At 44.1% G+C, this 23,826-nt stretch overlaps 1 protein-coding gene across 2 annotated transcripts in view; it reads left to right on the top strand.

The window, feature by feature from the left end:
* The window catches only part of TASOR2 (transcription activation suppressor family member 2), a 72,198-nt gene that overhangs the window by 37,525 nt on the left and 10,847 nt on the right, over positions 1-23,826 (top strand). For both annotated transcript variants that reach the window (XM_050936767.1, XM_050936768.1), the window contains 7 exons: positions 525-1,313; positions 2,449-2,619; positions 4,539-5,454; positions 8,491-9,034; positions 13,190-17,188; positions 20,752-20,877; positions 23,345-23,498. In XM_050936767.1, coding sequence (XP_050792724.1) covers positions 525-1,313; positions 2,449-2,619; positions 4,539-5,454; positions 8,491-9,034; positions 13,190-17,188; positions 20,752-20,877; positions 23,345-23,498 — 6,699 coding nt within the window. The remainder of the gene's footprint in view (positions 1-524; positions 1,314-2,448; positions 2,620-4,538; positions 5,455-8,490; positions 9,035-13,189; positions 17,189-20,751; positions 20,878-23,344; positions 23,499-23,826) is intronic.

Here is a 23,826-nt window from a genome sequence, read left to right as displayed (position 1 = left end):
TCTTGAACAAGCAACAGGCAGCAGAGCAGCACTGCTGGGAGCCTTGCTAAGAGTGACATATGTCAATCAAGACTTATGCTCACAAGGGCTTGTGTTGCAGTTGTGAGATTGCAGCAGGCTAAATAATGAAGCAGGTTGCACAAATTGTGCATCTGGAAAAACCCGGCAAGCCATGTCTGACATTGGTTATTCATGGAAAGGGTGTGGTTGAAAAACATCTGACTCTATGCTCAAATTAATTCCCTCGAACAGCAAGGACATTTAACAAATGGAGATATGAACCTTCAGCAAGACATCTGTTCAGAAGTGGTGCCAGGGTTTTTGCCGCCATAGACGGCAGCGCTCCTCCTCTGAGCATTCAATGTTTAGCAGGAGTTGAAAGCATCCATCAAAGCGAGGAGAATGTTTTGGGGATAACTTTTTGTGGGTTTTTCAGACCTTTAATGTTACTTTAGCACTGATATGTTTGTGTGCCTGCGTGATTATATTGTTATAGTATTGACATACTTTTTTTTTCTTTTCAGTAAAAAAACAAGAATTGAACTGTGAAAACGAACTTAACGAGATCTCTTTAAAAGTAACCTCTATTTTGCCTGGCCTTCGCTATGCCATACAGGAAGCTACAAAATGTCCACCTGAGGCAGGAATCCATTCCAGCATTTTGGTTAAGCGGTACTTCCAGAAATTTGCAAAACTTGATAAAAATTCACTTGCAGCTTCTGGCAGAAATGACAATTTACCCCTTTCTTGTGCTCTATCACTAAATAAGACTGAAAGTGTTTCTCCTTCTGAAAAATGCCAAAAAGAGTCATTTTCCCAACTGCAGTCCTACATTTCTGACCCCAGCAGCTATTCTTTGGAAATGTCCGTGGCCTTAGACTGTTTGGTGGGCAATGGTCAGTCCCTGTGCGGCGTTTCTGACAGAACCTGTGATGCCGACTTTTCTTTCGTTTTGTCACCGGACTCTGTGCTTCCTGACATAGCAGCAGAGATAAGACTTGAAACTGAAAAACCTAAGAATACTCCAGAATTGAACCAGTTTCAGGAAGATACCAAGATAGGAATGAACCCAGCAGGTAATCTGAAGATGCAGCAGAATAAGAGGAAATCCAGCAGAGCCATTGTGACTAGCACAAAGAAGAAATGGGCCCCTTTTAAAATTCTTTCTGTGGTGGACAGCAACAGAAAAGGGACTACAAAGAAAAAGATGAATGTTTCTTTTCCTTTCCCCAAAAAACAAGGACTTACAACAAATTCTAATGAACCCACGCTTAAATTAGCAAATTTGCAGTTTCCACATAAAAGGAAAAGAGGTAAGGACTATATAAACCAACTAGCTCAAAAAATGTATCATATATAATCCATGTCTGAAGTTTAAATCTCTATCACAATTGTCTTACCTTGTTTGTGTGCTGATATACTTAAGGAATCACAGGTTTCAATATCTCAAGCAGGTAGATCAGTTGCTGAGTCATCACTTGTTGCTAGTTGATTGAAAAACTTCCCTTCATGGTTTTCCTTCTGTCTTCCTTACAGGGGACTCTCATTCTCACTATGACCCTGATGACACACATGGTGATAAACTTGCAACCAAAATGCCTTGGGCATGCAAAGCCATTGTCATATATGTCCACACACAACAGTTGTTCCAGACATTTTACAAGTGTTGTTTGTATCAGTAGCTGCAACATCTAGAGCTGGTCTTTAGTTCGGGTTGGGCTGAATTCGTGCAGTCTACAATGGTTTCTCCTCCATGTGGATTGGAAACAATGAGTATGGCTGCACCTGTTCAACTGACATGCCAAAGTCCTTCCTGCACTGCGCTACCATCCATTTAGAAATTACCAAAAAGCTTCTGCTCCTAGCAACAATTCTGAGCAATATGAGACAAGTGCTCAGAATCCACTTAGGATGTTAAACAAATACATCTAGGCTTTACATCTAGGTGTGCCAACCAGGAAGAGTACAGTAACTTATCTACAGGACCTAATCAAATGTTGATTCTTGAACAGTGAAAGTGTTGAGAAATAGTGTACTAATAAGCTTGTGAGTTGAATCTTAAAATTTAAGAATAACTTGCTGGTTACTTTCAATCATATACACCGGGCCCTTGCTAGAATGCATGTCTGTATAGTGCGAATTCGCATATAACGTGATCGTGGCCATGGATCCCAAATGTAATTACTTTAATTGCAATTCATTGTAGCGCAGTCCCTGCGTTAAATGCGTTACCACGCATGGATCCCAAATCCCGCATTCTAGCGAGGGTCCTGTGTACTCCTCTTTATAAAATCAAATATCTTAAACCAATTGTTATCAGGATTGTGTTGTCACCAGTCCTTATTGTCAGCAGTAACTTTTACAGTCCTGTGTCTATTGAAACTAGTGTTGCTTTTAAAAAAAAAGTTTTTAACTGACCCCCTTTAAAAAGACCTTTCTTTATCCAAGGTGCTGAGGTACTCTCTGCAGAATTTGTACACAGGACACAATCTGAGCCTACAACTAAAGGAACTTCTTCGCCTGAAGATATTAGTTTGGATACCAAGAAACCAAGGAAACTGAAGCAACCAGATGAAAAAGATGTTCAGACTTCTGACAAAGTCGCAAAGCAAACAAAAAGTAAGACAATAATAAACGTTCCTAAAGAGAGCTATAACCCTAAAGCCATAAAGCAATTGGAACCTGGTAAGAATGTTGTTCTTTGTGTAACTTTTCATCTACAATATTGGGGATATCATGACTATCTGATTTGATTTGTAAATAGTTCCAGCCTCTTTGAGATACTTTGTAATCACTCAAATAGTAAGCTTGGAATACGTGCAGTTCTCTGATAATTCAAACTGCCCTTTTTACATCTCAGAATGTGTCATGCTTTTAAACTACTTTAAGGCAAATTGTGTAATGTGTCTTATAAGCCCAGTATATATTTGGCATCTGACCAGATGTTTAGCTTATTACACTATAAATCCAGTGCTTTTAAAAATAGTGAAATTGCCACAACCCAAAAGAATAAACTAGAGAGAGTTTAAAAAGCAGCATGGAAAGTCTGTTGATACAGCATGTGCAAATGTTGGCTTGCAAGACTCTGGCTACAACTGAGAACTAGTATTAAAGTGCCAGAATAAATGATGGAACAGGAAAGCCCTTACATTTTTTAAACTCAGCATGTTTTACAACGTCCGTCTCTGGATCTATCTGTCTCCAGTCTTTCTTTCTGGCCCCTTTGCCAAGTGGAGAGGAGGTTTTGGAGAGTAATCTCACTCCCTGGACTCAAATTGTGAATCGTTATTTTACTACAGATCATAAAAAATAAGCAATGCTGTCTGTGGTGTAAGCAATATACTTCATTCAGTGTTTGTTAGATTAGCATTGTTCTCCTACCTGTGGACTGGCTATGGCGGAGGAGAGATGGAGTCTCAAGCCTGAGCACCAAGCCCTCCAGTGTCTTGTTTATGCCCTCAGAGTGGACATCCTGTTGATTTGGTTTGGTTATACAAATATGTAGGCATGTAATATTTTAGTGAAAGAAGCTAGGAGCAGAATCCCAGCATGTGCCAAAAAAAAAAAGGGAAAAATTTTAGAAAGAAGAAAAACACAACTTAAATGCCTTGCTACAGAGCCAGAGCTTAGCCCTCAGGACACTATACAGAGCTTATCTTTCCATGGCTTTGCATGAAGAGTGGGAAGGGATATTTTCTGTACTGTTTTTTCTGATGAGTCTACCTTATGGAATGTTATATACATTTTGTATTGTTTTTACATGCACACGCCCAGAGACATGGTGGTGGGTGCATTTTAAACACTGGGAAAATAAATAAATAAATATTCCTGATGCTCTGGAGTTTTGTGTCACTGGCTGACTTGCAGGCGGCACCTTAATTGTGCCTGGGTCTGTATAAAATGCACAGTCTTTGAGATGCATGCGTCTGTATTGTGCGCTTGGAAGCACTGATTATGCACTACTTGGAAGCGTGCATCAGTGGGGTTTGTTTCCTCTTGTTTAAAGACTTTAGAAACTATGTGCAGAATTAAAAGCAAACTACTGTTAATGCAACATGAAGATTGCAAATTAAAATGAAAAAAAGAGAGGAAGTGTAAAAGTAATGTTCACAGAGCCATTACATTGTACATATGTAGTACTTTTCCTTTCTGGCTGGATTGTTTAAATGTATACTTGAATATATACATTGTGTGCATGTGCTCAAGTTAAGGTTCTGTTACACTGTAAACTCACAGCCTCTCTCTGTACGTACAGCTCCTTGCACAACAGAGCCCCATCCTAAAATGCTACTGTAACAATAATAATAGAAAAATTAACTTTTGTATTTCTTGAACTTTATTTTAAATTTGCAAACTTACCATTCAATAAATATCTATTTACTTGCAAACTGGGTATATTTGATGTGGAAATAATTGAGAAGTAATAAATCCCATGATGCTATTTGGACAGTCACTTTTAAGAGCAGAACTCTAAGTATTTCTCATGATAGAAATCTGTGGTTTAGTATTTATTATCTGATTTTATTTTTCTTATGCAGTAAGGAAAGAGACTTTGTCACTGTCATCAAATGAAATTCCATCAGAAAGTCAAGGGACAGTCAGCGGTGCAAATGAGACTTACACACAAAGTGTTACTGCTCCAGATGTCAACCTGACTCTGAAAGGAAGTAACTATGAATCACCTGGGTTGAATTTGTTGGCTGATCTAGCTCTGAGCTCTTGCATTCCTCCACTTGATTGTAAAGATAGTAGAGTTGCCTCTCCAGATGACCTCTCAAAAGAGCGACGCTCTCTTCGGAAAAGGAAGCCTTCGCGAATTGCTTCAGATCATGAATACCACAGGGTGGATAAACATCTAAAGGGAGGATCCTCTTCTAGCAAAACAGAGAACTTGCAGAAACTTCCTTCTCCTGCAAAATCTGATTTAAGAAAAGACTTAGCTGCTATCCCAAGAGATAAAAGCCCTGTAATTTCCAGCAAGAAGAACTGCACAAGCCCTAACTCTGCAAAAGCCCGGCCATTGCTTTCCAAAGAGGTGCTCGATACTTCAGATGTGAGCAAGCATTCTTCTATTGCCTCTGAGCACTCTTATGCCTCACAGGTGTCAGAACATTCTAAAAAACACACCCTCCCAAAAGGAGGACAGGGCCCTGCTGCCTTCAGAAATGGAGCTAAAAATGCTAACTCAGGTCCCATAGTTGGGAAAGTTCTGCCTTTCCGGCATCAGCAGAACAATACTCATACGCAGAAGCCCTTTGACGACTTAGTAGTAAAACGCAGAAGAAGTGTCCTTTCTTCCAGGTTGAAGGAAGACTTCTCCAAGTCTCACACAGTGAAGAGCTGTGATGGATCTGTTACGGTGACCTGTCAATGGGAAGCTGAATACCTCTTCAATTTAGATAGCAAATACACCAACAATTCTTTAGAGAAAACTGTGATTCGTGCTCTGCATGGGTAAGTGACTCAGTGGTGGGTAAATTTCTTGCCCTAACTTTTCTACAGTACTTCTGGAGCACTGTTGAAAAGAGGTTTCTTTGGCCTGCTCTACACTACAGAGGTAGGTTGACAAAAGGCAGCTTATGTTGACCTAACTTTGTCAGTGTCTACGTTACAGCCTTGCTCTTGACAATGTAAGGGCCCCACTGCACCAACATAATAACTAGGCAATTAATCGCAGTTAACTCACACGATTAACTCAAAAAAATTAAGAATCAGAGGGGTAGCCATGTTAGTTTGGATCTGTAAAAAGTGACAAAGAGTCTTGTAAAAAGAACAGGAGTACTTGTGGCACCTGAGAGACTAACAAATTTATTTCAGCCTGAGCTTTCATACTCACATGAAAGCTCATGCTGAAATAAATTTGTTAGTCTCTCAGGTGCCACAAGTACTCCTGTTCTTTTTGCGGATACAGACTAACACGGCTGCTACTCTGAAAAGAGTCCTGTGTCACCTTATAGACTAACAGATGTATTGGAGCATACTCACTTCGTATTCACCCACGAAAGCTTATGCTCCAATACGTCTGTTAGTCTATAAGATGCCACAAGACTCTTTGTCAAAAAAATTAATTGTGATTTAAAAAATTAATTGCAGTTTTAATCACACTGTTAAACAATAAAATACCAATTGAAATTTATTAACTATTTTGGATGTTTTTCTACATTTTCAAATTTATTGATTTAAAGTGGAACACAGAATACAAAGTGTACAGTGCTCACTTTATATTATTATTTTTATTACAAATATTTCACTGTAAAAATGATAAACAAAAGAAATAGTATTTTTCAATTCACCTCATACAGGTACCATAATGCAATCTCTTTATCATGAAAGTGCAATTTACAAATGTAGATTTTTTTTTTGCTACATAACTGCACTCAAAAACAAAACAATGTAAAATTTTAGAGCCTACAAGTCCACTCAGTCCTACTTCTTGTTCAGCTAATTGTTAAAACAAACAAGTTTGTTTACATTTAGGGGATATAATGCTGCCTGCTTTTTATTTACAATGTTACCTGAAAGTGAGAACAGGTGTTCACATGGCACTTTTTTAGCCAGCATTGCAAGGTATTTAGGTGCCAGATATGCTAAACATTCGTATGCCCCTTCATGCTTCGGCCACCATTCCAGGGGACATGCTTCCATGTTGATGACACTCGTTTAAAAAAAAAAGTGTGAATTAAATTTTGACAGAACTCCATGAGGGAGAATACTATGCCTCCTGCTCTGTTTTACCCACTTTTTGCCATGTATTTCAGTCTCGGATGATGACCCAGAACATGTTCATTTTAAGAACACTTTCACTGCAAATTTCACAAAATGCAAAGAAGGTACCAATGTGAGATTTCTAAAGAGAGCTACAGCACTCAACCCAAGATTTAAGAATCTAAAGTGCCTTCCAAAATCTGAGAGGAACGAGGTGTCGAATATGCTTTCAGAAGTCTTAAAAGAGCAACACTCCAGTGCAAAAACTACAGACCTCGAACCACCAAAAAAGAAAATCAACCTTTTACTGGTGTCGTCTGACTCAGATTATGAAAGTGAACATGCATCGGTCTGCACTGCTTTGGATCGTTATTGAGCAGAACCCGTCATCAGCATGGACGCGTGTCCTCTGGAAAGGTGGTTGAAGGTGCAGGGACATATGAATCTTTAGCACATCTGGCACATAAATATCTTGCAACGCCGGCTACAGCAGTACCGGGAGAATGCCTGTTCTCACTTTCAGGTGACATTGTAAACAAGAGGGCAGTATTATCTCCTGCAAATGTAAACAAACTTGTTTGTCTGAGTGACTGGCTGAACAAGAAGTAGGACTGAGTGGACTTGTAGACTCTAAAGTTTTACATTGTTTTATTTTTGAACGCAGGGTTTTTTTACATAATTCTACATTTGTAAGTTCAACTTTCATGATAAAGAGACTGCACTACAGTACTTGTATTAGGTGAATTGAAAAATACGATTTCTTTTGTTTTTTTACAGCACAAATATTTGTAATAAAAATAAAGTGAGCACTGTACACTTTGTATTCTGTGTTATAATTGAAATCAATATATTTGAAAATGTAGAAAACATCCAAAATATTTAAATAAATGGTATTCTATTATTGTTTAACAGCGCGATTAATCAGAATTAAATTTTTAATCGCTTGACAGCCCTAATAATAACTCTACCTCTACAAGAGGCGTAGGGCTTGTGTTGGTGTAGTTAGGGTGAGGCAGCATCTGTGTAGACCGGGGGTTGGCAGCCTTTCAGAAGTGGTGTGCCGAGTCTTCATTTATTCACTCTGATTTAAAGTTTCGCGTGCCAGTCATACATTTGAACATTTTTAGAAGGTCTCTTTCTTTAAGTCTATAATATGTAACTAAACTATTGTTGTATGTAAAGTAAAAAAGTTTTTTTTAAATATTTAAGAAGCTTCATTTTAAATTAAATTAAAATGCAGAGCCCCCCGGACTGGTGGGCAGGACCTGGGCAGTGTGAGTGCTACTGAAAATCAGCTCACGGGTCGTTTCGGCACATGTGCCATGGTTTGCCTACCCCTAGTGTAGGCGCAACTGCATTCCTTAAATTGCCTGCTGGCTAGCTTGTAAATTTCATGGCTCTGCTGGAGCTGTGAAATTGACAAGAAAACCAGCTCCCCCTGGGGAGGTCTCAGCTCCAAGTCAGGCTGCTACCCAGGCTCCTGGCATGGGCTGCCACCCGGGCTCCCCACAGGGAGCACGGCAGCCGACCAGACTCTGGTCAGATTCCTTCCGGTGGTGTCTACGTCCAGTGAATTGAAAATCTGACACTATAGGCACTGATTTATGGCTACAAATTCCATCCTTTTCCAGACAAGGAAAAACAAAAACAAACAACTTCCTCATTTATAATTTAGACCTCTGCTAAGAAGTCCCTGCATTTGAGGCTTCTGAATCCATTGAGCTGATGTGAATTAGTTTTGCACAACCAGCTAGAGAAATTAAGTGTATTTGTTTTCCCCTCCAGGCCCTGGGACCCTGATATGCCCGATGATGTGGAAGAAATGAAGCTTATACTTCACATGTGGGTAGCTCTGTTTTATAGCAAACCAAACAAATTCCTAAGCAGTACGAGAAAGGTGGTAGAACACAGTAACCCTGAAAAATATGTATCAATAAACAGTAGTCTGGATGCTTTTGAATTAAGTGATGACTGTGAAGGAACTTTGGATCTAGAAAAGTGCCCGGCAGACTCTCAGTCTGAGGCCAATCAGGCTTCCAGCACTACTCTGGATCCTTCTGAATTAAGCGATGACTGTGAAGGAGCTTTTGGCTTGGAAAAATGTCCTGCAGATTCTCAGTCTGAGGTCAATCAGGTTTCCAGCAGTATCCACAGCACAGTATCGTATTCCTCTGAGCAACTGCTTTCTTGTGATGAACCGTCATCCACGAGTTGCACAAAGACCTTTTCAAACGACGACTGCTGTGATCCTAGCAGCCCGCCTTTGAAGGATGGACCACAAGAGGTGATTATCGATGGATGCGTAGATATCATCCATGTGTTCAATAAGGTAAGATCATGGATTTCAGTTGGTACAGTAATGCAAGAAATACAACACTGGGAAGACACACGGAGTGTTTGTAACAAGCACCTGCCTCTAAGGCCCATACTAAGTAATGTAAAAGGGACACAAGAGGGCTTGTTTCCCACACTAGTGACCCGTGCTCCTTCTGCTGGGTTCATAGACTACCAGTGTGCACGGGAGCTGGAAGTAGCTGTATCCATCCCTGTTAGAGAAATGTTATCACAACAGTGAAGCTTTTGATGGAGAGGAAGGTAACAGAGTGGGGAGGAGGAGTCCTGAAGGCTCTGAGCATGCCCTGCAGCTGGGAGCTAATCATACGGTAGATTCCACTGATTAGCAACCCCTCTGTTGCCAGCAAAAAGTTGCCATTATCCAGCAGTTGCTAATAAGTGGTAGGCAGGTTTGTACAGAAGCAGTCAGGGAAGGAAACACAGGGCTGAGCCTTCCCTGGCTGTAGCCCTGCAAACCTGCCTACAGGCAGGGCAGCAGCAGGGAGCTGCAGGCCAGACAGGGCCGGTGCAACCATTTAGGCGAAGGGCGCTAGGATTTGGGGGACGCCATTTTCTTCGGCCGTGACCGCCGTGGCCGGATCTTCGGCCACCCCGGTCGCCACCGGCATTTGAGTGGAGGGAGCTGGGGCAGGGGAGCGCGGGGAGGGCCGCCTGCAGCAAGTAAGGGGGAGTGGCACGCAGGGGAACCACTCCCTGCCCCAGCTCACCCCTGCCCTGTCTCCTCCCCTGAGCACGCCATCGCTGCTTCATTTCTCCCGCCTCCCAGGCTTGCAGCACCTAAACTGATTGGCACCTCGAGCCTGGGAGGCGGGAGAAGTGAAGCAGCGATGGCGGGCTCGGGGAGGAGGCGGGCAGGGGTGAGCTGGGGCGGAGGGGTGCCTCAGGGCGGAGGGTGGGGGGTGGGGAGTTGCTGCAAGGGGGGAGGTGCCGCGGGAGGGGGGTGCCTCAGGGCAGGGGCTCGGGGACGGGGGAGGGTGCAAGGTGGAAGTTTTGCCTATGGCGCGAAACATCCTTGCACCAGCCCTGAGGCCAGATGCTGGGCTTTCTACGGGGAGCAGGGGTGCTGGGGGCCTGCACCCTACCTCTCCCTGCATTCTTCACCATTCAGGGCCCAGCCCGTCCCAGCTCAGGGTGCAGCCTGGAGAGTGCAAGGAGAGGTACTCTGGTATCCAGGCTGCACCCTCCGGCCTTCCCCTTACCACTGCCCTGCCCACTGCCTCCCCTCCCAGCCTGCAGCCCTCCCCACAGCCCCTTACCTCCGGTGTGGTTCCTGCATGCCAGCAGGTTTGCCGGGTCGCAGCCCACAAGGAAGTGCTGTGACAGGCTGAGCGCCAGCTGCAGGCAGGTTTGCGGGGGTGGGGAGGGAGGAGGGCAACCAGATCAGGCATGTCCCAGCACTTCCTTCCCTGACTGCAGCTGTACAAGCCTGGCTGCAGTGGGGGCATTCTTAAAAAAAAAAAAAGTTGCTCATAAGCAGCATGCCGGTGCCAATATCCAAACTCCATTATCACTGATGTTCCTGGGATGGGGTCCTGGGGGTGGGTCCCAGCAATACGTTGCCATTAAGCAGAAGTTGCTAATGCCAGGATTCTGTTAAGTGGAATCCACTGGGCTTAGAGAACACCTGACAGGCAGCTGAGTCCCCCATTCAGGCTTCAGTTTCTCCTAGAGCATCTCCTGACATCACGGACACCTCGGCAGAGGCTGGGAGCGTGTTCGCCCCTATTTTCATTGCTTAGACCCTAACTAAGCTGTTTGCTGTTGCACATGAAGCACTGGGAACCCTGATGAACGCATGACCTGGCTGACAAATGAGGAAGGAACTGATTGGCAGAAGGCGCGTGGGTGACGTTTTGGTACCTTTTTAAGTCTATAGATACTGATTTCAGGATCATGAACCATACTTTAAAAAAATAATAAAAAACTTTACGGTGCCTCTTCAAGCTGACCGGCATTTCAATCATTCGTTACTGAGACAAAACTGCGAGTGGCTTGAGACGTGCTTACTTGAGAGGCACCCAATCTCCCCATGGGATACGGCCGCGTTGTGCTCGGCCAGTGGAGTCCCCTTCTGTTCATAAGCACTCTGCCCAGGCAGTCTCCATTCCTTTGTGTTTGGAATTCACTCACACTCTGTCCAAAATAGCAGGACTGTGTTGTCCCCTTGCAAGGACTGGCTTTTTGCAGGAGTGTTTGGGGCTGGAGGGTGGGGGTGGGAGTGGGGAGGGTGGTTTAACTGTTAAGGTTGTGGTAGCTTGTTATGTTTGGGGGGGGTTCTCTCTAGGGCAGGGGTGGGCAAACTTTTTGGCCCAAGGGCCACATACGGGTTGCATAACTATATGGAGGGTTGGGTAGGGAAGGCTGTGCCTCCCCAAACAGCCTGGCCACCACCCCCATCCAACCCCTCCCACTTCCCACCCTCTGACTGCCCCCCTCAGAACTCCCAACCCATCCAACCCCCCCTGCTCCTTGTCCCCTGACAGCCCCCCCCGGGACCCCTGACCCCTATCCAACCCCCCTGCTCCCTGTCTCCTATCCACCCCCTCCCACTTCCTGCCCCCTGACTGCCCCCCTCAGAACCTCCAATCCATCCAACCCCCCCTGCTCCTTGTCCCCTGACCGCCTCCTCCTGGGACCCCCAACCCCTATCCAACCCCCCTGCTCCCTGTCCCGTGTGCCCCAACCCCCACCCCCTGACAGCCCCCTGGGACTCCCACCCCCTATCCAACCGCCCTCTGCTCCTCATCCGATGACCACCCCTTCCTGGGACCTCCTGCCTCTAGCTGCACCCCCCAGGACCCCACCCCCTTATCCAGCCTCCCTGCTCTCTGTCCCCTGACTGCCCTCCTGACCTCTATCCACAACCCTGCCCCCAGACAGACCCCCTGTGACGCCCACTCCCAACCCTCCCTGTTCACCATCCCCTGACCACCACTCCCAGAACCTCTGCCCCATCCAACCGCCCCCTCCTCCCTGACTGCCTCCCAGGATCCCCCGCTCCCTTACCCAACCCCCTGCTGTGCGCCCCCTACCAGCAGCAGGAGCTCAGAGACGTGACACCAGGCTAGAGCCAGCTGTGCTCCCCACGCTGCCCAGCGGAAGCAGCGGGCCAGAGTGCGGCCCGCGTGGTGGCATGGCTGCAGGGGAGGGGCCGGGGACTAGGCTTCCCGGCCGGGAGCTCAGGAGCCGGGCACGGTAATTGGTCCATACATTGTATAGACCTTGCTGGGTCTACATCATACTACTTTTATCCACTGGGGCTTGTTTACATGGTAGGGTAATGGGCTCTCCAGGGGAGTGATTTCTAAAACACACTAACATGTTGCACATAAACTGGTCCATTTAGACCCTGCTGGTGTGCTTTAACATAGTGCCGTTACACAGAACAATAATGTACACCACATTAGTGTACTTTAGAAATCACTTCCCTGGAGAGCCCATTACCCCACCAGGTAAACAAGGCCCACGTGGACAAAAATCAGAGCTTTTACAGCCAAATTCAGCTCTCAGATTAATGTGAACAGTGTCTGTTGATTTCACTATTTCTTGGACTGAAATAGCACCCAGAGGCCATAATTGGGATCAGGAACCTATTATGCTAGGTGTTGTACAAATGTAAGAGGCAGTTCCAGGCTCCAAAGAACTTACTATCTAATTCAAGATTAGACGCAATAAGCGAGAGTAAAGTTGGAAAGAGAGGACGAAGGTGGTAGAGATAAGAGTGTGAAGTTAGATTAGCTATGTGCACCATGAGATGGTTTCAAGGCAGTTCTTTATAAAATAAATATTAAAATACAAATAAACAAAATAGAAAACCAGGAATTCCTCCTTGCGATCTCCCTAGATGTTGTTAGCTGCCAATATCCTATAAGTATCACAGAAGAAGCAGATCTTGAGGGGGAATTGGAAGGATAGGGGACATGAATGGGCTCATTTGTCTATTCTGAAGACAGAATTTGGCAGTAAAACATTTGGGATGTGAATTTAAAATCATTTCTCTAGGGTTTTGAAACAAGATTGGCTTATGAAAGTTTGAGGATTTAAAAAGATAGTACTCTGCAACTGGAGAATGTTTCTCTTCCTACATTTGTCTTTCTCAGTAGTTACATTTTGAACTTTGTAATTTCAGGTTGATGAAGAGAAGAGTGGAAGAGAGGAATTGCTGGACCCTGTAATTTCCTTCAGTAGCTCTACCTGCAGCCCTTCTGGTAAACCCAGCAATACAAGGATAAGACCTGAAGAATTTTCCACTGATGACTCCGATGAAGCACATCAAGCCTTTGATTTAAGTAAAGTTTCACAGAGTGACTCTGCATTTTCACAGACTGAATTTACAGAGAACCAGGAAAATGAACAGCCAGCGATTATTAGTAATGATACTGTCATTTCCGAGGGAAAAAAGACACTGGACAGCATCACTCTCTCTGCAGAGGATAAAGACAATTGCCAGGTTGGTGGTGATGAATCACTATGTCTCTGTGAAGCAATTCAATTAGAAATGAATATGAAGAGCACAGAACACAATAGCCCATGTGGAAAAGGGAAAGAATCATATGATCCATTAGAAAACCAGGGAGAAGAGGAGGAGGAAGATTTTGACTATGAAAGTATAAATGTAGAACCAATTGATTTAGCACTTTCTGAAAGTAATGATGCTGATCTGGAACATGAAGATATGGACCAGGATCCAATCAATTTAGTACTTCCTAAGGAAATTTGCATACTGGACGAGAGCAAAGCAATCAGTCGAGTTGACTTGGAAGAACCCTTTGATAGTGTATTAACTCTAACATTATCACCTGGTGCAAGTCCTGTCCAGGATGTACCTTCTGATGAAATAACACAATCTGCAGATGCACTTTCAGAGAACCAGGAGGTCACTGTCAAACCAGCTGAAGACATTAATGATGCAGATATGGAACATGAAGATATGGACCAGGATCCAATCAATTTAGTACTTCCTAAGGAAATTTGCATACCTGACAACATCAAAGCGATCAGTCCAGTTGACGTGGAAGAACCCTTTGATAGTGTATTAACTCTAACATTATCACCTAGTGCAAGTCCTGTCCAGGATGTACCTTCTGATGAAATAACACAATCTGCAGATGCACTTTCAGAGAACCAGGAGGTCACTGTCAAACCAGCTGAAGACATTAATGATGCAGATATGGAACATGAAGATATGGACCAGGATCCAATCAATTTAGTACTTCCTAAGGAAATTTGCATACCTGACAAGAGCAAAGCGATCAGTCCAGTTGACTTGGAAGAACCCTTTGATAGTGTATTAACTCTAACATTATCACCTGGTGCAAGTCCTGTCCAGGACGTACCTTCTGATGAAATAACACAATCTGCAGATGCACTTCCGGAGAACCAAGAAATCACTGTCCAACCAGCTGAAGAAATTAAGCCATTAGCACAAAGTGATTCAGTAGAGGACAGCTGCATTTCTCAGGAAGACAGAGGAAGTGATTCTGCCAATTACACTCCTCTGAGTATTAAAGACTCAAATCAAGTACAAAGCAATACAGCAACTCAAGGAGAGCAAAAGAAGCCTTCTAGTGACACAGCCGAGCTGCTGAACAAATCTTCAGGAGCAAGTGAAAGCCCATGCCTAGTCTTTAAAAATACACACTTGGAAGCTGACTCTGAAGCTGAGAAAAGCTGTGACAAATTTAAGAATACCAGAGTCTGTTCTGTTACTAAAAAGTCACCATGTAATGATGAATTAAACCAGATAACTATGGTTGTTACACATGGAGAAAATGAGGCCTCTCTTTGCAAATCGGTAGAATCCGCTTGTATCTTATCAGTGGATAATGAAAAATCTTTTGCTAAAGAACATTTGGACTTGAAACAAATTCATGTGGTAAACCATCAGTATATGCACAGTCTTATTTTGAGTGAGGAAGAGACAAGTCCGGCTGCCGAGCCCACTCGTACTGACCCAGGACTGATGACTGGCTCTCCTTTTCAGCAGCATGGCAGCCCTATTAGCAGAGAGACTGAACTGCCCAAAAGTATATTAGAGCCAAGTGAACGTGATCTGGTGCTTTGCAAAGATATGACTTCTGACCACACTGATCAAAGAGATGTTACGGAAATGTGCTCCATCTCTGAGAGTCAAACACCCTTGTCTGCTGGGGACGACTCCTCATGTTCTTGTTGTACGGAACAACCAAAGAAAGACAAATTTCTAGAACATGGAACCCCTGTAGGTAAAAGAGCAGACTTACTGGGGAGTAAGGAAGAGATTTCTCCAACTGACAAGCCCACTTGTACTAATCCAGAATTGTTGACTGCGGTTGCTTTTCAGCCACATAGTATCCCCATCAGCAGAGAGACAGATGTGCACACTAGTTCACTGAAGCAAAGTGAAAAGAATCCAGTATTTTCCAAAAGTATGAATTCTGACCACATTGATCAAATAGCTGTGATGGAGATAGCTTCGTCTGCTGTGGAAGACTTCTCAGGTTCCTGTTACACAGAACGGGCGAAAAAAGACATGTTTTTAGAACATGAAATCCCTGTCGGCAAAGTAGCAGACTTAGTAGAGAATGATGACAAAGAAGAACCCACATCATGTGAGGAATTTGATCTCGGAAGCAGTAGCCCTGCTGCGAGCACTGCATCTGTCTTAGAAGAGGAGGAGGAACAGTTCGCAGAAGCATATGACCAGAGCTCTGTTTGTGAAATAACAGAACTGCAGAGTGATTGTATGATGGAAGAATCTAATATGGTTGCTGATTTACATCAAACCGACTCCGATGTCACTAGGGAAGAAATCCCTGTTTCCTCTGTTCAAATGCCTACATTATGTGCACACACAGACTCTAGAGAGACTCTGGAACTTAGTGATACTGAGGATATTTTGGAGGAACATGTGGCCAACCAAGTTACAAAATTCCCTAACAAAGATAGAGGTGTGCATTTGACTTTTGAAAGTTTATCATATGAGTCTTTTTCTGGAGACTCTGACCAGGAGTACTTTGGAGGTACTGTACCTCCCACAGCTAAATTTAGGGGCTCTTGTAGTACAAGAGCCATTGGTGCGATCCCTGCAACAGCAGTTACAAGGACTAATTACAATGATTCATGTATAAGCTCAGAGAATGAAAACTGGAAGAGTGATGACTGGAACTCCTTGGAAGCAGACAAAAGATTTTCAGTTGTTGAGTCAGGCTGGCCCATTGGGTTTAGAGAAGATGATAGATATGTGCCCCCTTTTGTCAATATTAAAGATGATCAGGGCACTCTGAGGGATTATACAAACTTTATTGTTACCAAAAAACACAAAGCTAAAACTAGACCATTACAATCTTCCAAGAGACATGACAATTCTGTGGAACGATCTGACTTAATAAGCTCATTGACTAGGACCTGGAAGGTTATTGATGATCTTACCCAGAACACTTTAGATATGGAATGTCTGCGTTTCAGTTATAAGCTAAAACAAATAATAAAGAGCCAGAAATCACGACTTTCTACCTCCAACAATATCTTTTCAAAAGAGTTTTCTGCCCAGGTCATGGCTGAGACTTTGCCCCTGAGAGAGGCTCCTGAAGCCCCTAGTCTAAATGCACCATCCAGGAGTAGGAGCCCCCTTCTGATAACAGTTCTGCGTTCAGATGCAAGGCAGCGTAGTTCAAGTTGGCACCTGAGAAATGATACATACACAGATTTTGCTGAACCACCTCTCTTTGTGCCATGGCAGGATAAATTTAGCAATGAAAGAAATGCTGCAAAAGTCAAAAGTCAGGGTCGTGACTATGCTAGTCCTTTACATCTCGGCAAATTAAAATATGATGATAAACTAAAAGAATCTCGGGGGGATATTTCGGTTATTTTAAATGAATATGCTGAGTTCAATAGGGTGATGTTGAACAATGTACATGCGGGTAACAAAGGAAGAAGTCAGAGCACTACCTCAGAAGAGTCTGCAGCCGAAAGGAAAAAATGCACACGTTTTCCCAAAAGAACAGCCTCCTATGAGAACATGATTAGTGACTTATGCAGCACTCTACACTATAGACTGAAAAGTGTTGTTAAAGAGGCTTGCAAAAATGCGTGTATGTTCTACCTGGTTGAAACAGAAGATGATCCTTTCTTTGTGAGAATGAAGGTAATGTGTCAATTTCTAAATCTTCCTAGTTCGTTTAAAATTGTGAGTGATCTTGGCGCTTCTTGTAATGTTGAACTGGTACCAATGGCTTGAGCCAGGAATGACACAGGCGGTCTGTATGCAAGCTTCCTCACACGATTTGGCCAATGCTTCTTAATGCTGACCTGCAGTATCTTCCTGCTGTGTTAGTTGTAGGGGATTTCGGTCCTGATCAGTAACACCCTCTGCTACTTCGTCTTGGCTCTCTGGAGCCATAATTCAAACCAAATCATGCCAAAGTGTGTGGTAGTTTAGTGATGCATACACAGAGAGAACTGGGATCAGCGATCACCTATTAATTTTCACTTGTGATCAAAGAAAAGAGGTGGACTTAAGGCATTAAAGGCTAATACAGCTCCTCAGATTTTTTCTGTTCATAATACTAAAGAAAATTGGCAAACCACACAAAACCATGTGCCAGATGGTTGTGGTTTGAGTTTGCTAGGCTGTACCGTGGCAGTCATTTGTGTATGCTTCATAATTTTTAAAAAATGTTGATACTGGGAAGGATGTGAGGCAGCCTTTGCTCTGCCTTTGTCATGGTTTTGCCCAGTTTAGAAATAATCCTGGCTCCTTGATTGTTCCGGAGTCTCAGGTGGTTTCTCTGGCTTGAAATGCCTTTTTTTGTTTGCATTTGGCACAACTAGGACTGTTTCTGATTTAGATTTTGCTTACTTGCTCCGGTGACGTGGTGGCCAATTATTTCCACAGAGAGCACATTCCACCAGTGTTCCATAGACTCCACTGTTTGCTTTTGATCACAGTTCAAGACATTTATGATGGTGCTTTAAAAAAAAACCTTACAGTACATGGTTTGATTCCTGTTTAACCTGAGAAACCGGCCTCTCTCATGTTACCCAGGGTTCTTTCAACCCAAAGCTCTTGGTAACTTTTACTCTGTGCTAGGTGGTGTCAGGAAATAAATCAGGGGAGACACAGCCATCCGACCGAAAGATGGCTGGCACAAACAGGACAACACAAGAGTGCTTTCACTTAAAGCTAAACTTCACTTAGTCTCAAGCACTTACACATGTCCGCAACAGGTTAATAAAACACCCCCAACCTTTGATAATTACCAAAGCTGAATGTGGCTCTCAAGTGACACAGCGGCAGGCTTCCAGTAGCCAAATCTTCTGTCTGCCGGTGGGGACCACAAGATGTATGCAGAGGGAGAGTCCAAAAAGAGTCCCACTATCTCAAACCTTTTCCCTTCTTTATACCTTAGTAATAGACTGACATGTCCCTTAAAGAAAACTTGTAATGTAAGCAGTTCCAATGATCAAGCAAGAGGCTCCCTCTGATTATTGATTAACCAGGTGTGGGTTTTTCCAGAGTTTGCAGCCTTGAGACCCCAATAGACATTCCTGGGGTACATCCTGCTCTTTTAAAATGCATGTATCAGCAACTTCAACACAATTCTTATCAGGAAGGACGCGGGGTCAAGCTGCCCTTTCTGAGGCACCCCAAAACTGCCCCTCCTCCTGCCTCGGTCAAGCTGAGATTGCTGAATGGCCAATTTACAGCTTGCTGACTAGGTCGCTTTTAACAATAAGCCATGGTGGTTTCAGGCACTTTACTGGTTTGCCAAAGTCTCCCCATACACTCACTGTGCCTGACTGTGATAGCTGAGTTTAGCCGCGAGTCCGAGTGTTTTGAACGTCTGTGTGCTACTGTAAAGTGGTTTTCAGTGGGGGGTCTTTGACACTAGAATTTGTTTCCCCAATTAGACTATATCTATACTAGAGTTTTGGGGGGAAATCTCTCCGTTTCAGCTGCATTGGAAGTAGCAACGTTGCAGAGCTAGTGTAGACAGTCACTGGCATCTTTACCACTGTCGTTGTCTAGGCCAGCTCTGAACTGGTGTAGAAAACAGGTGGCAAAACCAATGGTGTGTGCCAGTGCCTTCTCTGTGCTCCCAGTTGTGCCTTTTCTGACCAAAAAAAAAAAAGGGCTTTTTCACAAAACCAAAATTTTCCACAAGAAAATTTCAGTTTTTCAGGTGGAAAAAGGAGACTTTTTTCCATTGGGAAAATCAAAAGAAGGGCTCCCCAACTGCCTGACAGCAAGGCTTTGGTCAAGTGCACTTTCTACCCGTGAAATTGACAAAGGCTTTCCTGGAGGGCTGCCAGGCGGTTCACTTTGAGACTCTCTCCCTCTCCAGCAGGCAGGCTGGAAGGCTGTTGCGAATTTCACAGGTGTAGTTGACAAGTGTCTTACAGGTGGGCAGCCAGGAAGCCAAAACATTCTGTTTCAGTGCTCCTGAAAGAGCATATTTCCTGAAAACCCTTCCCCTGAAAAATGTTTCATTTTTGGCCTTTTGTCCCACACTGGGACAAAAGAAACATGTCAAACATGCAATATTTTACGCAGGAAGGTATATCTGTTTTCCAGCCAACTCTAGTAGACACGGCCTTAGTCTGACAGAACCCCAGGCTGATTTCCAGGGCGTGGTGGAAAGCCCATCTGCTTACTCATGCTTCTCTATGTGGGTGATTGACTGGGTGCATTTTTTTTTTAACGTCAGCAACTTAATTCTGCGGTGGAGTTTGTCTATAACGGAAACTTTAAAAAATGTAAAATTAAATCAGCTAGTTTGCTTTCTCAGTACTGGGTCATCTACTCTCTGCATTGTGGCTGCAGCGTACTTCCCTGAGAGCTCATGTAAGATACAGATCGAGATGTTTATCTAACCAAGAGTATATTAGAGTACGAAAATCGATTTTGCTGTGCTGATGAATTGAGATGATATAGGTGCTGGCCGTTCTGAATCTCTCTTCACTGCAAACTGGTTGGCACAGGGAGAGTCCACTGCAAAATGCTTGCCATTTTTTCTTATTCTTTCTTTGCCTGTGTGGTGTTTGAGTAAGTGGTCAATTTATTTTTAAAGTTTTGTGTTGATATTTAGAGTAAGTTGACTATTCAGATAATTAGATTATTTTAAAAACAAAATAATCAATAACAGAAATACACCTTTGGCCAGTGGTTCTCAAACTTCTGTACTGGTGACCCTTTCACGTAGCAAGCCTCTGAGTGTGATCTCCCCCTTAGAAATTAAAAACACTTTTAAAAATATTTAGCACCATTATAAATGCTGGAGGCAAAGCGGGGTTTGAGGTGGAGGCAGACAGCTCGCAACACCCCATATAATAACCTTGCGACCCCCTGAGGGATCCTGACCCCCAGTTTGAGAACCCCTGCCTCAGGCATATTGATAAAATAGCTCTTTCCAGTCCTGACTGGTACTCTCATCAAACAAGCCTGGACTATATAAGTTCAAACTTTATATACATTTGTTTGCAGAATTGGGAAGAAATCCCATCTAATAGTAACTAAACAAAACAAGATTTATTTTTCATGCTGGGCTTTAGCATATCCAGAGTCTCAATATCCAGGTTATTTGCCGATAAATCATCGCTTTCGTACTCAACTGGAAATCATATTAAATGGCCTATTTTTGGTAAGGTGTAAATATGTTGGCCATACAAACATTCTTACTTTATTGCAATAATTTATTTGTGTTTCAGAGCTTATTGAAGAAAAGTGGCCACACTGAAATTGAACCTCTGGATTTCTGTAAAACACAACAGCTGGAGACAGACAGACTGATTGTCATTATTAGAAATGAGGACATATCTTTGCATATTCATAAAGTAGGTTCAGAAGTACCTTTCTTGTGCCAAAACTGGAAACACCATTTCTAAATACGACAGTCCGTTTTTAAACAGGTTTCTAATTTTGCACCTATCCAGAGTTTTATTTTTAATTGCTCATATCTGCATACCTATTGGTGATGTCCTAAAGATGTCGCAGTTTAAAGCTAACCTAATACTTACGCAAGGTACGGGGCTAAGGAGTTGTAAAAAAAAGAAGAACAGAGGGCCCATTTCTTTCACTGCCGTTGCTCCACTTTAGATCACAGAATAGCTAGCGACCTCAGAAGTCAGTACAAACCCGGGAAGGCATCAGTCTGGGTTGTCTGGTTTAGCTTCTCCAAGTCGGCACAGTAAACTAGTTTGAGCCAGAGTTAGAACACAGGAATTCCTGGCTCATAGGCCCCTGTTAAGATCCCATCCACATTCCAGCAGCACCACTCGCTGCAGAGTCTACGTACAGTAACTCCTCACTTAAAGGCGCCACGGTTAATGTTGTTTCGTTGTTACATTGATGATCAGTTAGGGAACATGCTTGTTTAAAGTTGTGCAACGCTCCCTTCTAACATGCTTTGGCAGCCGCCTGCTTTGTTCACTGCTTGCAGGAAGAGCAGCCCGTTGGAGCTAGCTGGTGGGTGGTTGGAACCAGGGTGGACCAAGAGCTCCCCACTCCCCTAAGTTCCCTGTGCGGGAGCTGCCCAGCAGGCTAGCAATTGCAGCTGTCCCTCCCCCCACTGCCATGTGCTGCTCCTGCCCTCTGCCTTGGAGCTGCTCCCTGAGACTCCTGCTTGCTGGGGGGGGGGGAGAGGGGCTAAAGTCAGGGTGTCCCCCTCCCCCCTGCTCCTGCACCCCGCTTACGCCATCTTCCATAAAGCAGGGGGGACACACGACAGGCACCTTCCAGGCAGCTGCAGCTACCCTCAGGTCTCAGCTTGCTGAACTAATTAACAAGGCACTGTTCTTCTGACCCCACTCTTCATACTTAAAGGGGAAATGCGCATCTCTCTCTCTTTCACACACACACAGGGTGTGTGTCTCTGTCTCTATCTGCCCTCCCTCCTTTCCTGCTGCCTTGTACAGTAGAGTGTGAGAGTTAGCCCTTTAGGGCTCAGCCAATTGCTAGTTCATCATTTAGCAGTAAGGCATTCCCTGGAAATATCCCACTCTCTGACTCCTCCTCCTTAGCCAAGCTTCACAATCATCATCACAGTGTAAAAAAACTTCCCTGGAACTTAACACCCTCCCCCTACACACATTTACATTAATTCTATGGGGAAATTGGCTTAGCTTAACATTGTTTTGCTTAAAGTCGCATTTTTCAGGAACATAACTACAGCATTAAGTGAGGAGTTACTGTACTGTACTCAGGGTATAAAACCCAGGTGAGGCTTTCATTGAAGTCACTTTGCACTAAATAGACACAGGACTTGCCACTTTCTGAAATGATGGTATAATTATACTAGGGCCGAGTGTCATTTAGAATACTTCTCTGGGGCCTGCGTGGTAATTGTAAACCCTGCATTTCCTCAGTGTTACCTGTTAGCCTATCCCAGTAGTGGCTAATTCTAAGATGTGACCAGAGACTATTTATCAAAGTAGCCCCTTCCTGTTCACAGCTCCAGCTTTTCTCTGTCTTTTTTAACTTGCATGTTTTAAGACGTACTAGAGCTCACTGTACCCTGTGACCCAGTTTTGATTACTCTACCTGGTCTCGTGTCTATGCTGCGCACTAAACCCAGGTCTGTGGACTCTATCTTCTCACGCCCATGCTTATCCCTCCACACTGCATTGTAAACCTGGGTTTAAAATTGCTGGACCTGGGTTTCACGGCCGAGCTACTGTTCATACTGCACTATGCAGACTTTCTGACTCAGATCTGTGGCTTGGGCTGCGTCCACTCTGCAGGACGATAGAACATGGGCCTGAGTCGCGGCAGGGCTTGGGCTCTGACACATCCTCTTAGCAGGCTCCTTGGACCCGGGTTCCGAGTGCTCGCTGACCTGAGTCCAGCTGCTTTGCATCTTGTGTCTGTGGACAGGAGGAGTTCTTGGGCTCAACCCTGAGTCAGAGCCTGGGCTTAGCATGCAGCGTAGACATACCCATAGTCCTTGATTTGCTGCCAGTGCGCTGGGAGCAGTGTGGTGTGTTCAGACCTGTGGCTCGGAGTGAGAGAGAAGTACCTCATACCCTCACAGTGATCACCAGTGGACTATTAAAGAGAGGCCTGAAAGGCTCCTACAGAGTCCCACTGAGTCATCCACAGCCCAGAGGGGCTGAGCTGAGCTGCGGAGACTTGAGGATGGAGTGCGTAAAACAGAAGGAAATGGGCAACATCCTCAAGACTCCAGCAGGGACCCACCGTCTCCTGGAAGAAGAAAGAATGAGAGAAGTTCCTGGTTACATGGTGTGAAGTCTCACCAGTTAAAAGCTACATATTGTACATGAAGAATGTTTTTGCCTTTAACAGATCCCTTCCTTGCTGAGATTAAAGCACTGCCCAAATGTAACCTTTGCTGGAGTGGACAGCCCAGAGGATATAACTGATCACACTTATCAGGAGCTGTTTCACATGGGGGGGTTTGTGGTCTCTGATGATGAAGTGTTAGAAACTGTAACTTTAGGTGAGTCTGATTACCCCCACCCCCTTTATATGCATGAAAATCATTGGTATTTGTTGCAAGAGGATGATCATTACCGCACTGTAATAACTGTGACTTAAATAGAGCACGGGTTTATGATGGATATCTAGGGAAGCACGTGGCTCTAGAAGGCCTTGGCATAGTCAGGGGCCTGTTGAGAGATGCTGGTCGGTAGCAGATGCCAATCTTTCCAAAGCCAGTCAGGATGGAGCATTTTCGCCCGGAAGAGACAACTTGCCAGAGGCTTTTTCTTTCTGTGTATTGAATTTAATGCTTGTGAAAGGCATCAGTTTGGCGTCCCTCTGTCCAC

The sequence above is a fragment of the Gopherus flavomarginatus genome, chromosome 1 (assembly GCF_025201925.1).
Source record: "Gopherus flavomarginatus isolate rGopFla2 chromosome 1, rGopFla2.mat.asm, whole genome shotgun sequence".
Classification (NCBI taxonomy): Eukaryota; Metazoa; Chordata; order Testudines; family Testudinidae; genus Gopherus; species Gopherus flavomarginatus.
This window is presented reverse-complemented; position numbering and strand designations above follow the sequence as displayed.